This window comes from Fusarium falciforme, chromosome 13 (genome assembly GCF_026873545.1).
Source record: "Fusarium falciforme chromosome 13, complete sequence".
Taxonomy (NCBI): Eukaryota; Fungi; Ascomycota; class Sordariomycetes; order Hypocreales; family Nectriaceae; genus Fusarium; species Fusarium falciforme.
Window position 1 is genome coordinate 1,626,754 of NC_070556.1, and position 15,792 is coordinate 1,642,545.

A 15,792-nucleotide genomic window follows, 5' to 3' on the forward strand; every position below is an offset into this window, starting at 1 on the left:
GTGTCACTCCTTCCATGATTGGTTGCTTACCTGGGGTCACGTGCAAGGGCAGTGGCGAGTTCTTGTGTGACGGGGTTGTAACAGGTAGGCATGATCTTCGCGTTAGTTATCTAGCCGTATGCTTTAAGTAACTCTGCGGGATGGAGTACCCCGCACCAGAGACAACCTCAGACAACAATCAATCAACACACTGCTGCTGCTCATTATCGTTTACCTGACCCTTGATCCTTTTAGCACGCTCAGTGCGACATTTGGCGATGGCGGTAACGTCGGCTTCCCCACCTTGCGCTGTGGCATTGCTGTCTGATTCGCGAGATGACTCATTTGGACTTTGGCAAATCATACATCCGAGTCCTTTGTTGAAGTAGCCATCGAAGTACCATGTGTAGGCCAAAAAAAAATCCACCGAACGGCTCGGTTAGCGATTCCGAGTATGGTGGTTCGATCGGGCGGCCGGGATGCACAGCTGACGCCTAAGTCGACGACGCCGAAAATTATGACGCTTTTTCCGTTGGAAGACAATGTTCTCGTCTTCGCGCTCGGCGCCGCCCGATAGGCGTGTGATGAGATACGACACAGGCCATATTTCGTGGGCATGTATACCCTAAATGATTCAATTAGCTTTGCAAGGACAAGTGGCTTGGAGGCAAATCTTACCAAGTATATTTTGTGTTGCCACCTGACTACCCACCACCGCCGCCTGGAGCGCTGGCAGGAGTCATCTAGGTTGCTGCTACAGCTCGTGGCGCGGGTCCTGTGGACATCCGCGAGTTCTTAAACTAGTTCCGTCAGGCGTGCATTCAGAAGTGTGGACATTGCGCTGGAGGAGATGGTGCGGGTGTCAATAGCCCCCAAATGTTTTGTAATTATTCTAGCCGCTGGGTCACGGGATCTCATTCATGTACGGCCCCGTACACGTACGGCCGGGCCTTATCAGCAATAACCCACTGTAACTCCTTTCCTCTCAGCGCCCTAAGGGCTCTCTTGACCACGTAAAATACAGCATTTTGCGCCCCTTCTATGGCCTTCTATATGACATTTACTGCAAGTGGTAATTTCTTCTCTAATGGCTCTGGCGGCTGCCGGCTAGGGGGCTCTTGCGGCTGGCTAGGGGGCTCTCGGGGCTCTCGGGGCCCGTGGTTATGGTGGGAAAATCGGGCTTCAGTGCGTTGTTGGAGATACCATAGCTCGTACGAGTTTTCTTTGGCAAGGATTGAAAATTGGCAGCCTTGCCGCCAGCGATTGCAAGCATAGAGGATAGTAGGCCGTTCAGAGCCTCCCCAATGCGTACGTGAGCGTCGAATAATCCATTTATATCCGCCAATTGTTGCGTAAATTGCAAGATCAAGCTCAAGCTCTTCACGTGAGGGATAATATTGAAAAGGCGGGAGGTCCTCCATGATGTAGGTGCTAAGTTATAGGGCTCTTAGGGCGCTGAGAGGAAAGGAGTTACAGTGGGTTATTGCTGACTAAGGCCCGGCCGTACGTGTACGGGGCCGTACATGAATGAGATCCCCTGGGTCACTCATGAGTGCCCAATATCATAGCCATCCAACCAGAACTGGCACCAACCCCACTCCTCACGAAAAACTTTTTCATACCAGCGAGAACGGATTTTTGAAACAACAGCCACTCAAGGAACACAACACTCCTGCCTGCGGTTGCAACGGGCTTCAACGGATCACAGCATCTTCCCCCGCGGTGCTTTGGTCTCCCTAGAGGTCTCGTTGCGACCGTGGGCAGGAAAAGGAGCGCGAAATCTACGAGCATGTCACGGAAAACCACGCAACCGCCGATGACAGCCACCTTGGCTGGCCAACACGCACCACCTGTGGTACGACGACGGAGCCCAAACATTTCCAACATTACTGTCCCCTTCACACAAATAAACACATGGTCACATATGGGTCTCCAGCGCTTCGCTGTTCTGCCCATCACCTCGACAACGTTTGCGACGTCCCACTACGCCGATATGTAGAACAGAACGGTATATCACCCTCCATGCAACCGACCACCAGATATCTGGCATGCCACGCAGACAAGGCCGCAAAATATCATGGATTCCAGACAGAATTGCCCACTGTCGCCCCTCCCCCCCCCAAACAGGGTGGTAGAAGACTGGCCTCCTTTTACCACTCGGCCAACCAGAGTCTGAGGAGGCTGCGTGGAGGCCCATGTACTCAGTAATTCAGCGTGTCGAAACGAGCGGAGCATTGCATTACGGGAAGCGGTTGGCGGTAGCTATGGTCGGCATCGCCCAGCGGTTGCACATACAGAACAAACACATGGCCACATAGGAACCTGGCAGGAGGCAACAATGATAGGAACGCACGGAATACAGGGTACACACAGAATCCTGGGGGGCACGAGGAAGACCAACAAACAGACAAAGCCGACGGCCAGGGGGAGACTGTAGGTATTATGGTCGCATACATGGCGTCGTTCGACACCGACAGAGCCGGAACACAGGAGCACAAATCAGGATACTTCGAAAAACGACAGATGGAAATTCTAGAAGAAACACATATTGGACAAGAACAAAGGGACTCTTCAACAGAGAGAGACATGTACTTAGCGAAGTAGAGTAGATATGGCAGGAATCCTGGGGGCGGCTGGCCTTGTTTCAACAAGAAGGCGAAGTGGGGTGCCCACAAGATGGACACTTCGGCCGTCAGCCAGGGCCTGTTGACCGGGCATGGCTGCCGGGTAATGGCGGCTAAAACCGAGTAGGAATAGAACCTGAACCTGAACCTGAACCCCACTCCTCACCCCCATCAGCTTTCACCCTTCGCTTGCCGCCCTTCAATGCCCTCATCCCCTACTACCCTTCATCACCGTCGGGCTTCGTATAAGGTGTGTCAACGTATGCTAATGTCGGCTTCGAATCGCGCCATTTGCACCTGTTCGTCCACAGGAACAAAGAGTCTGATTGCCTTCCTTGTCAGGGTTATCAGCTCGGAAAGCCACGGTCGAGAAGCTCAAGCAAGCCTTTGATGCCGGCCAGTCACAATCAATGGAGGGCTCGGCCGAAAAAGTGAGGCGTCAGGCAATTTGGGGATGTCAGCGACGTGATGTTGCATTTTGGAAGTCAAAATATTGTTGGAATATCTGTCATGGGCTAATTTAGGTTGGAAATGATGTATCTTTCATATTTGGATTATAATTGGCTGGACATCCCTACTGTGACCAGCCGGGAGGCTCAACACATTCGAAGAGATGCGTTTTACTAGCACTGATCGTCGCTGACCCTATGAGTCGATTTGTCATAAGACTACGACAGATAAAGGCATAACTATTGCGGCGATTAAAAACCAATTTCTGCTAGTATCATAATTACACTGGGGCAAGTTACTTATGGGAGGCTTGCGACAATTGAGGGGATATCTGTTGAAATGAGAAGATGCTAATTGCTTGATTCATCCTAAAAGTGCAGTAGGGGAACCACTGGTTATGTACAGGCACGATCTCTTGTAGAATATTCCTCCTTCTTCCACACCTTGCCACCGCCTTGGTCGCCTCACACTTGTGATCTCCAACAATATCTGCGTATCCAAATGTTCATATTCCGGGATTCAATTTCTAACACCAATTATCATTTGCTCGTATCGACCACGTACCGGCCCACAAACTCATCCTTTAGCATCAGATCATACACATCCTGGAGCTGGCTCAGACCGATAAGCTTGTGCGGCGCTTTAATCAGCCCGAGCCGGAAGAATTCAACAGCCTCGGCCGCGTCTTGCCGGTTCCCCACATTGTTGCCTCCGATACCGACCATGCGGACGGCTGTATCCAATATCGGCGCCTCGAGGTACATATGACCTGGGATACTAATATAGACAACACTGCCGTGCGAACGGACATACTTGGATGCATGCTCGAATAGCTCCTCGTGGGTTGCGAGCAGAATGATAGCGTGGGGTCCTAATCCGTCTGGGACTGCGGCCCTGATATCCCTGCCAATATCTGAGGACTTTTCGAAATCGATAAATGTCGCTGCGCCCAAATCTGTACAGGTTTGGGATTTGCCACTCCCGGTATCGACGGCAATGCTGTGGATGCCCATGGCCTTGGCGTACTGTAGAGCGAAGCATCCCAAGCCACTACCCGCACCCACAATAGCGACATATTGCCCGGGGCGGGCACCGGACTCCTTGAGCCCCTTATAGACCATGAGACCTGTGCAGAGAATAGGGCAAACGTCCTCTAGGCTACAATCGATAGGAATGCGGATGATGTGCGTTGCCTTGGCGATAGAATATTGCTGGAAAGTGCCGTCGACAGTGTAGCCGGACAGGAGAGGCCGGAGACAGAGCTTCTCGTTGCCTTGTAAACAGAAAGTACAGGTCAAACAAGAGCCATTCAGCCACTTGATACCGGCATGATCACCAATCTCAAGATTCGTCACAAGCTCACCCTTGGCGACCACAACACCGGTGCCTTCGTGGCCACCAACCAGAGGAGTCTTCCTCTTTAGCGGCAAATCGCCCGTCATAGCATGTAGATCGGTGTGGCAGATGCCCGAGTACTTCACGTTAACCAAGACCTCATCAGGGCCGGGCATTTGCACGGGCACTTTTTTATAAATGACCGCTATTAATCGATATTAGCGTCTAGCGTAACAAGCCGAAGATTAAAAAGCAGGATGCATACATCCGCCGGGCCTTTGGCGTACTTGTGCCCATTGTTCCTTTGGGATATTAAAGGAAGCCATAGTTGGTGGTATAACTAAGAGGTAATACCGGGCAGTCGTGAGTAGGCTCAGGGCCTGGCCGGGAGGAAAGACGGAAGACGGTTCGCTACATTTAAGGGAACACAAAGGAGCCCGCGTAGCTGACCAGCATGTTTCCCGAATTTGTTGCATGAATGAATACGCAAGCTATCATGTGATTGATGCCCAGCCACATATTCAAAACTTGAGTAATTTGACTAACATATGACATTGGCTGGCTTTGAGTTCCACCACAAATGCTAGGTAATTCGGGCAGCTCCGGGGTAGATTGCTTCACCTAATTCATCATCCAAGTGCTCGATTACCCCGCCAGGAGTAGAGCCTAGACGCAGTTCCCAATTTAAATTGCGTGTTTTTGGCGCTAATAGTTGCAAGTACCATGAGACAAAGTTCGCGATCACTAAGTGCAGAAGAACACGTACGCCTTGCCCTCATTATCACCCAGCTCCGAGGTACACAGGCTCCAACGATATGCAGTACGATACACATAGTGGACAGGTATAATGATGACGCGGATACTCTGAAACAATACAACCAGAATGGAATCTAGATCCCACAAACTTGGTGATATCATGGTTGGGTGGCGGTTAATGATATGTTGTGAGCGTCATGGTTGCGGATTACAGGTTTATTCTATCAAGCGAGGTACCCAAGATCACATAGATAAAGCCATACAAATAAGTAGCCGTACCCATTCTTTGCCGTATCAACCGGATTTTTCCTTTGTCGGTACACCTCTTGCGCCTGGACCACCAGGCACGAGGAGTAGGCCGAAATACAGACCTCCATAAGTAGCATGATGATATGATCCAAACGTATCACTAATGTGAAAACCATTTCACTCGATTTGTCAAGCGATGTCTGAATGTCGCCATAGAAGCCACTGATGATTCCATTACGAACCACACCTCAAAGGTCGGTGGATTTGTCCCTGCTCGCGTTTGAGTTCGTCATACCTTTGTCCTAAGTTCCACGGTCCTATTGCCCAAGCAGCTCCGACATTTTTACGTCCGCGTGCACACCGCCATCAGAGCGGAGATCGAGTTAGACTCCTAGAAGCACAACTCGAACCACCCATCCACGCTCCGCAAATTATCGTTGCCTAACTTTTTTCCCCCTTCCCCCCTTTTTTTTTTTTTTTTTCTTTTTTAGGCTAACCATCCTCAAGGCTCAAGTACACCATCAACCACCAGCACCTTTGTCAATCTTGTCCTCCTACGTACCGCGCCGAACCTGCCTACTCTCTATACTACTCTCCTCATCCATGACGGTACTCTTTCTTCTGAAGCCTGGATAACTCATTCCACACCCCACCACGGGTCCTTGGTAGTCCCGGCCGTCAATTTTTACAGGGGGTTCTAGGAGCAGATACATCCACCAGTAGTATCCCCCACAAAACAGGCCGCCTCCAAGGATGTTCCCTAATCCTGCGGGAACGATACCTCAAAGAGGTCAGCTTTTAACTGATCACCAGGGCGACGGGAAACTTGCCTTTCCAGATGTATAGGCCGATAGTCAGACTAGGCGTATGTAGCCAAATTCCCAGAGGAATAATGAACATATTAGCCACAACGTGATCGAGTCCCAGAGCCACGAAGGCGGTGATGGGCCACCATATGCCCATGACCTTTGAACTGAGATCCTTGGCTTGTATGGCTAGGAAACAGGCGAGACAGACAAGCCAGTTGCAGCCTATTCCCCGCAGGAAAATCTGATACATTCGAGGGTCCATTTGCTTCTTCGTAGCTAACGTAACCACCTCCTCTCTATAAGGGGACGCATTAAAGATCCCTCCATCTGTGGTTCAGACCATCAGCCGCAATTCACCAGCGCAGGCGACATCCGAGATCTTACATCCGAAGATGATTGCCACCATAAAAAGAGAGCCAGCAAGATTTCCCCAGAAGCACAAGACCCAGTGGAGGAGCATCTTCCGGACCGGCAACCGTCTGTGGAGTACAGCCACCAAAGTGTACTGACTCGGTCAGTCGCAACTTGATAGTATGAATTATGTCTTTACCCACCATGGTCGTGGCAGTGAACAGGTCAGCGCCTGTTAATACGACCATCACTAGACCCAGAGGGAAGACTAGGGCTCCTATAATCTTGATCAATCCAGGAGCATTCTCCTGGTACCATGGCGCTGTGAGGGCAGTGAGCGACACGGCGCACCCAAAGCTCAGCAGGCAGCCGGCAGAGACCGCGGATAGGAAAACTTTATCAGGACGCATGTTTCCCTTCTGTACGCCAGTACGAGAGACGAGCTCGGTCGTCTCAGTCGGTGTGTATGCTGCGAGGTTGACGACGTTGACAAGTATGGGGTTGCCCATGTTGATGCGTGTTTGGAAGGGGGACGATCGTATAACCTGTGTCGAGGTTTGCATTTGTGCACGAAAGATGTATTTGTATTGCTCCCGTTTTTCAAGCTCTATGAGAAATTTCTGGCTTCTTTTAACTCCAGCTCACTACTGATGCTAATATGAGTACTGCTGATACCGAGCAGTCTCTCCATCAAATCATCTCGAAGACAAGAGGGTTGGTGCCCTAGCATTGCACGACCATTTGGACTACGGGGGATCCCATGGTCTAATTTTGCCAGGCTAAGCCATGACATGATTATCGTCTGATTCATCTTTCGCGAATGCATCACGCGGTGAGAAACTCTGAAACAAAACCTGCATGCCAGACGGTACCACTTGTCACCGCCCGGTTCCGCGACTTGAATAAGTTGCTGTTGACGACTGCATCTAGAACAGGGACAAGACCTTAATAGAGGTGGGTAAGCTAAAAATATTTGTACTGGTTACATGTGTAAAGAAACAAACGACCCCCTTATACACTACACAAATACATCGATCAATTTGCGCCTGTGGCATGCGACGCCACCCTTGCCCATCAAAGCCTGTTTATCCCAAGGATCAGTTTTAACGTTCCAATATGGTGTCATAACTTCATCTTCAATCCCAGCTATCGGCTGGCTACTATGATCTGATGCTGTCAAGCTTGATGACCTATTTGAGTTGTCCGTGGCGTTTCGCTTACTCTACCTCAGGGTGCTTCGCTCGTATTAGGAGAAGGTTCGTCTATTTCCTTCTCCTGTCTGGTACTTGTAGTGACAGTCAAGACTTATGTGCACTTGCGCCAATTAGGTGCTCATCTTGTGCGCCACGCTGAGAACGGTGGTTGTTAGAGCTCGTCAGAGGAGTGGGGTATCGAGAACCAGAAGGCAGCAGTTTACTGCTAGATCGGAAGAGCGATTCCTACTTGGTTTAACATAACGTGTAACGGTGCACCTTAGCCGTCGCGCCACTGGGCAAAAGATTGGGCTATAATTGCTATGGTAGCTTTTACAGTAGGTGCTTCAGCTGCCTATAGGGGCTTATAGCGCTGTTCGGGTGACCAACCCGTAACAGTTATAAGTAATTTAAAAAGTTTTTTAAAAAAATTTTCTTACTAATTTCTTTTAACTTAGCATATATGATAAGCATGCGCTGCAAGCAAGTATGCGCTGTACTATCCCTTCAATTGTGATAAGCCTCCCGCCAGGTCACTACAGGGGTGTCTGGCCAATTAAAACGCGAACATGAAAGATACATCTATTCCCACTTAAATTAGCCCCTGATACTTGTCCAAACAATTCTTCTAGTTACGAAGTGCGACATCGCATTAGTAGTAATTTATGACGCGTCGCGAGGTTCCCCTCATGTACTAGTAAAGTGACAGGGGTCATGTGGGGTGAGTTACATCCGGGAGGCTTATCACAGTTGAAGAGATACTGTATAGCTATTTTTAGCTAAAGCATTAATTTCTAAAGCTAGCTATAAAATAGCTAAAAATCTAAAGAAAATATTTCTAGCTATTTAACTAAAAACAAAACTATATAGTATTTTCTTTAGATTTTTAAAAATTACCATTTATATATAAATAGCAATTTATACAGTATGAATAGGTTTTTTCTATACCAGCTTAGTAATAAGTTTTTAAAAGTCTAAGAAAATTCTTATAACTTTTATATTATATAATAAGTGTAACTCTCTAGTTTTTGTAAATTTAGGCTTGATTTTAATTTTAGAAAATTTATTTAATATCTTATTTTAAGGCAAAACTATATGTATAGTAACGTATATGATAAGCGAGTGAGCCAGTCAAGTGTCACGACCCATGCGGCAATCACCAGAAAAGGCAGGCGGTAGCACATGGCAGAATGATCTCATCACGGAGCAACATACCTCCGATGGAGCGACAGGAGCGACAGGAGCGATGCGACTTACACGCGACGCTCCCAACGCTCCCAACGCTCCTTGGATAGACCACTAGTATATAAGGCCCTGCAACGTCCTAGACAAAACTACTACACTCCTTAGCTTTCAATACAACTTGATTACTCAAGAATACTTCTTGACATTATCAGACGTGATTCGCCACCCTACGCTCAGTACTACGCCCCGTTACAACTGCCAACATAAACCAAATCAGGTTACGGTTTACTACGTTGGGAACCTTGACCGTCACATCAAGCGAGTGAGCCAGTCAAGCGAGTGAGCCACTTGTATTTCTATGTAAAAAGCTAAAATTTAAAAAATTATTAAAAATCGAAATCTACCCTAAAATAGTTATAAACTTAGAATTACGTTTATTATATAATCTATTACTTTATAAAGTCTTATAAAAATTATAATTAAATTAGTTAATAGGGAGTATAAAAGAAAGTAAATCCGCACTGTATACTTAGCTATTTCTCTATAAAGGAATTTTTTAAGAAATATATAAAAATTATTTTTAGGTTTTATATAAAATAAGGATTATAATGATACCTTTTTTAGCCTTATAGCTATTTTATTAAGAAAGTCAGCCTATATAGGGTAGGCTATTTTTTGCAGTACAGTATCGTGGCTCACTCGCTTGTCTGGCTCACTCGCTTATCATATACGTTATATGCTTATCATATACGTTAATAAATATGTTCTAAAAGTTTAAGCTGTGTTAGACTAAATTTCAATTTTCAACAGCTTTTTCTTATTTACATATAATATATAGTAAAATAAAACTGCGACACATGGTTGGATATTATGCATGGGTAATATATATGTTAGCTTGATTTGATATGCATGAAATGCCGACTGGAAGGTCAGCTGCTGTTAAACAGCTTGTATCCCCTGCGACAGGAGCAATTCATGGCCACAAGAAGCACTTGGACCACATCTTCGCAATTGATGATTTTTCTCTTACGCGCCCATCTTGCACTGTATGCACAAGGTACTTGATGGCGTTTTTTTAGCAACCACCTCCGCAATCTAAATTCAGGATGAACCACTCGCCAACACTCTCGTTTCGAGCTACGACTGGTCGATTAGTTGAAGACCCTAGGCATTGAATCACGTCACGTTGAATCATATCACACCACTCTAAGTCACGCCATGTCAGACCTTGACGTGTCCGGCATCACTGCACGGCGATAATGAGATTGAGGCTTGCCTCCGATATAAGGGTGCCAATAGAAACTTGGGCACGGTACGGGATGTCTACCGATGTGTTTCGCGCAAAGGCGTTTTAGACGGTTTTGGTGGCTCCGGATAACGGTGTGCCCCAAATGACTATATAAAGAAGCCATTCAGAACCGAATTGCACTTGGTTTTAGATTTTGATCATGTTCATTGACTGCTAAGAAATTTCAACCTCAGTCCTCCACGAAGAAACGCAATATGGTATGCAGTCAACTTGTTTCGCGGCTGGGACGTCGCGTCTTATCCCCTCCACTCTACCAAATTACGAGCAGCTTATTGCCCGGCCGTGTGTATCCGGGTTTTAGGAGAACTATGCAGACTAAGTCACGGGCAAATCAGGGCAAAGTTCTGATGGTCCTGTACCCTGTAAGCTGGACCCAAACTTAGCACCTATTGCGCGGTTTCCAAGAACAAGGCTGATCGTCGTGTTTCTGTTGTGTAATAGGGCGGCCAGCACGCGAAGGATCAACCCGAGCTCGTCGCATGCGTTGAGAATGAGCTTGGTCTCCGAGAGTGGATTGAAGAACTGGGGCACAAGCTTGTCAGCACCGCTGACAAGGATGGCGAGGCCTCCGAGTTTGACAAGCAGTTGGAAGACGCTGAGGTGATTGTCACTACTCCGTAAGCATGCCTTACTATGCCTCTTTAGAGGATCTCGGCTCAGCTGGCTCGAATGAACAGATTCCACCCTGGATACCTGACCGCCGAGCGTCTGTCCAGAGCCAAGAATCTCCGGCTTGCAGTCACTGCTGGCATTGGATCTGACCACATCGACCTGGACGCTGCGAATAAGGCCAATGGAGGCATTACTGTCGCCGAAATCACAGGTTGCAACGTGGTGTCTGTTGCAGAGCATGTGGTTATGACTATGCTCGTCCTGATGAAGAACTTTGTCCCAGCTCATGACATGATCAGGGAGGGACGATGGGATGTTGCCGAGGTTGCCAAGAACAACTATGATATCGAGGATAAGGTTGTGGGCACCGTTGGAGCCGGCCGTATTGGAGAACGAGTCCTGCGGCGCCTGGCACCCTTTCATTGCAAGGAACTACTATACTTTGACTATCAGCCTCTCTCGTCTGAGGTTGAGAAGGACATCGGCTGCCGTCGTGTCGAAAGTCTTGAGGAGATGGTTTCTCAGTGTGATATTGTCAATATCGAGTGTCCCCTCTACGCCGAGACTCGAGGACTCTTTAACAAAGACCTCATCGCCAAGATGAAGCCAGGTTAGTGATTGGACTTGTTTACCGAAAATGGTTTCTTTTCCAACGATGGGCATTGGAGCTAACACGATGCTACGCTAATTAGGCTCTTATCTTATTAATACCGCTCGTGGGGCTATTGTCGACGCTCAAGCCGCCTCAGATGCCCTGAACAGCGGCCACATCCGGGGTATAGGCGGTGACGTGTGGTTCCCCCAACCGGCTCCAAAGGACAACCCTCTCCGATATGCTGAGCATCCTTGGGGTGGAGGGAATGCCTGGGTGCCTCATATGTCGGGAACATCTTTGGACGCACAGGTAGGCTTAGTCGAGGGAATCACAACGACGTTGTCTTGCTAACAGCTTAATAGAAGCGTTATGCCGCTGGTGTGAAGACTGTACTAAGCGCTTATTTCTCGGGTCGTGAGGACTACCCACTGGAGGACTTGATCTGCCACAAGGGAGATTACGTCACAAAGGCCTACGGCCAACGGGTCAAGGAGGCCTGAATGCATTTCCGTTTCATGTCATGTTATGTGTAGTTTTGAATCGCCAACTCTTTATATGCCATGGAGACCTCACATACTGTCACATTCAGGTCAAAAGTCATTATTAGCAACCGCACTGGTGGATTGCGCGTTCCCTTTGGCCTAAGCTGGTAATGGGACACATACGTTGTTCCAATTGCGGCGTAGTCAAATAGCTTAAAGCAACCGACATATGTCCATGATCTCTCGTTCCAGCTCCAAGACCATCTGGCTACCGTCTTTTGCACGTATTGAAGGATGTCTCGGGCTAGCGACGGTCACTTCTGATCTACTGGGCCCAGAGTCTCGACAATTGTACGGCACGACTCGGATGAGTACTTGCGCTATCCCAGATATCAATTGGTGAGGTGCCATAGGCTGGGTGGGTTTTGGTGAGGCAGCGTGAGTCCTTTGCTGTTGTCCGCGGTTCTTGTATGAGGACAATGTCGTACCGTTCCGGGTCGGCAAGTGCGAGAGCACAGCCTTGAGCCTGCGGGATCTTGCCCACACTGACCTGGGAGAGCCGTAGTCTTTTTGTCACTTCCGCGTATTTGAGTGCGTCTGCTCGGGTCTTGTTTCACCATCAAGCGGTCATAGCACAAAGTTTTACCTTTGCACAACACTACTATTCTCGAAGGTTGAGAGTGTGCAACATTGGGTGTAGTCAGAATGTCACATCGTATCACCAAGGCCGCTCTGACACACGGGCTGTATGACCAAGAAGGATCAAAACTTGGATGAAACAGATCGTGGGGAACACTTCGGCATAGCGGACGAATACGACCCGGTCCAAGGAAGGATAAAACAGACCAACTTCAGTCACTCATTCAGTCAGAAATCAAGAGCTTCAACGCACAGTTAACATCTGTGAGGAATCGTAGTCAATGGAAGCTCAATTGCTACTAAGGGATGTGTCCTAGATACAAGACGTACCCGTTGGCGAAGGCCCCACCCTCAAAACCCACCAAAAAACAGCCATTTCAGTTCATTCCAAGTACTCAGATATATGAGATCATTATGGCTCGAGTCTCGGCTAATCTACGGATCCAAAATGCTGTCAATGCGGCCAAAAATAACGAGAGGCGCTTCACGCGTGCCACCCGCAACACTACCAATAACGGCAGACGGCAACCCGGCTCCTATCGTGATACAGCTGAGAAGCTCGGGGTTACTAAGGTAGCGGTTGAAAAAGCGATGAGACCAAAGCCAGCTGTCAAAATGGGCCGCCCACCGCTTATCACGCGCGAGGAAGAGGCCGCCCTAGTGGCATATGTCGTTTGGCTTGAGAGATCCAGCTTTCCAGCTGAAAGGGCTCAAGTTGAGGAGGCTGCGAAGGAATTCCGACTTAGCAGAGGGTTTCCTGGCAGTCCCTTTAACAAGAATTGGTATGCCCAATTCCGTAGCCGTCATCAGGAACTTACAACGTCACATATCAAGTCCGTGGATAAGGCACGGAAGTCATATGAGAACAATGACATCCAGAACACTGAGACTTTCTTCGATAACCTCAAATCCACCGTGGAAGAGCTAGATATCGGTCCCTCAGAGATGTGGAATGAGGACGAATGCGGCATCCGTATTGGCTGCCTCCGCAAGCGAATCCAGGTCCTGATCGTAAGGACCACTCGTGCCCAGCGGCCAGAGGTTTCTGACCCTAACAGCCGCGAAACAACGTCACTTTTGGGAGCAGGAAATGCCGTTGGTGACACTATTCCTCCTTGGCTTATTTTCAAAGCTTTTCCTACAGAGTCATGGTTAGAGATCGACTGCGTGCCCGGCATGCGCTTTGCCAAGTCAGAGACCGGCTTCAGTAACCGAGATATCGCATTCGAGTGGCTTCATCACTTCAACGTTGAGTCTTGGAAAGCTTCGGCCAAGGCACAGAAGACCGGGTTATCCCTAGAGGAATGGTTTGGCTGTGATGAGTGGTTACGAGAGCCTGGAAGGCCTCATAACATATTCAAGCAGCCATCCCATCCCCGGCCGGATAACGAGAAAATTTATCGACTTCTGATCATCGACGGCTTCACCGGTCATACAGCCTTCCATTTCGTCAACTATTGTATCATGTTCGATATCGTGTTTTGCACCTTGCCTCCGCATTCCACTCATATCCTTTAACCTCTCGATGTGGGCGTTTTTCAATTCCTGAAAAATGCACACCAAAAAGCTCTTCGTCAGTCGATAAGAGAGGGCAACCTGGCCTTCACACGACTTGCCTTTGCCGCTGCTTTCCACGAATTTTATTACGGAGGCTTCTCAGCAGCTCATATCATGAGAGGCTTTGAGAAAAGCGGTATCTATCCTATCACTTCCAAGCCTGCGATCACATATATCCATAAGAAGCAGCTTAAATCACGTACGCCGGTCGAGCCCGCCTATACCGACCTCTTGCCCAAGGAAACACGATTCCAACAAGCTGAAGACTCCCTCGCCGCCGTGCTCGAGAGATACGGTGACGTCATGAGCTCGCCGAGCCGTGAGAAGCTTCAGTCGGCGAGAAAGGTGCTCTCAAAGTCGATTTTAATGGATAAGCAGCATAATGCCTTCGTCAGCAACTTCGAATCACGTCTTAAGAAAGTCACAAGCAAGAGAAAGCCCGGAAAATTCATCAAGCCTAGTGGTATGTTTGTTACAAGTGTCAACTTTGAAGATATCAAGGAACAACACGAGGTCGAGCTCGCCGCCGCCGAGGAGAAGGAACAACACCGTCAACTTCGCTCAGTCAAATCTCTCGTCAAGCAGGAAAGAGGCCGCTTTTTCGAGCTTTGGAAAGCTGATAAGATTGCTCGCTTTGGTACAACAAGGAAAGCGTGGAAGTTTGAGGATTGGCTGAAGGATACAGGAAGAGAAACTGACTACCTTTCTATTGATACTAGTAACTCCAAGTTTAACGAGCTCCTCAACCAAAAGCCCGATGGCTTCATGATTGATATTCCCGAATCACAAGAGCTCCGACGAGCTAGGCAGCGAGCCTCGAAGGCGCCGAGACCGATCCTCGCGATGGACTTCCCCAAGAGCGATGACACCGTCGCTTTCACCGGCCTAGGCCCCTTCAATGACGAGGACGATGAAGATGAGGATACCCTCGTAGAAAGAAGGGATCCTGAAGATCAGGATGACACTCAATTCGACTCGCTGCCCCCATTTATGAAGTCATCACCGCCGGCAGAAGTCATTGAAGTCATTGACCCGGATACACCTTGCTCGAGGCAACTACCACCACAAGTGCCGCCGCTCTCACAGCCTAGTCAGCGTTGGAAGACCTTATCCGAGATCGTGAGAGTCATGAGGGCCAACTTGAACAACGAAGCCGGTCAAAGTCACAGCAAAATTGGCAGCTAAGGTGACCGAGGAAGCAGCCCGGCTGGGCGAAGAGACGGGCTCAGAAGACCGCAAGGGCGCGATTTACGCCCTTTCTGGCATTATGTGCATTTTGGCTGGCTTTCTGTACCTCATTCAAGTCATCAGAATCAAAATAGACGCCGTTATAAATCAATTCATCGAAAAAGGCGGTTTTTCTCATACAAAATGAGGCATCTTGGTGTCTGCGACTTTTGTGGCTGTTGTTGTCGAATTGCGCAGTGATGCTGGGTGTGATTGATAAAATCAAGGTTATTATTATTATTGTCATGGTGAGAGCTCCCTAGGGGTTTATATCCCATGCGATTCCATCTAGGACTTTCAACTTTCAATCTAGGACTTTGTGATGTGACCCTGAAGTGAGGGGGAAGCTCCCAATTATTCCAACAGCTGTCCGCAACTTTTGTGCCCAACTGAGGGGCGCGGAGCCTGCCCCGAAAGTTGGCTGGTGGGGCCTTCGCCAA

The 15,792-nt window shown here is 48.5% G+C and overlaps 3 protein-coding genes across 3 annotated transcripts; 1 reads left to right on the top strand and 2 right to left on the bottom strand.

Moving 5' to 3' along the window:
* Positions 1–3,592: 3,592 nt before the first annotated feature.
* On the bottom strand, positions 3,593–4,714 carry NCS54_01489300 (PKS-ER domain-containing protein; the record flags this gene model as incomplete). Its single annotated transcript, XM_053160014.1, has 2 exons — positions 3,593–4,593; positions 4,654–4,714. 2 exons carry the CDS (start codon positions 4,712–4,714, stop codon positions 3,593–3,595), a joined length of 1,062 nt encoding a protein of 353 aa, XP_053015989.1.
* Positions 4,715–6,191: 1,477 nt separating this feature from the next.
* On the bottom strand, positions 6,192–7,062 carry NCS54_01489400 (Hypothetical protein; the record flags this gene model as incomplete). Its single annotated transcript, XM_053160015.1, has 3 exons — positions 6,192–6,529; positions 6,587–6,707; positions 6,757–7,062. 3 exons carry the CDS (start codon positions 7,060–7,062, stop codon positions 6,192–6,194), a joined length of 765 nt encoding a protein of 254 aa, XP_053015990.1.
* Positions 7,063–10,380: 3,318 nt separating this feature from the next.
* NCS54_01489500 (Formate dehydrogenase) lies at positions 10,381–11,947 on the top strand (the record flags this gene model as incomplete). The annotated part of the gene is made up of 5 exons (XM_053160016.1): positions 10,381–10,602; positions 10,682–10,857; positions 10,918–11,462; positions 11,545–11,756; positions 11,810–11,947. Exons 1-5 carry the CDS (start codon positions 10,435–10,437, stop codon positions 11,945–11,947), a joined length of 1,239 nt encoding a protein of 412 aa, XP_053015991.1. The 5' UTR covers positions 10,381–10,434.
* Positions 11,948–15,792: the final 3,845 nt, after the last annotated feature.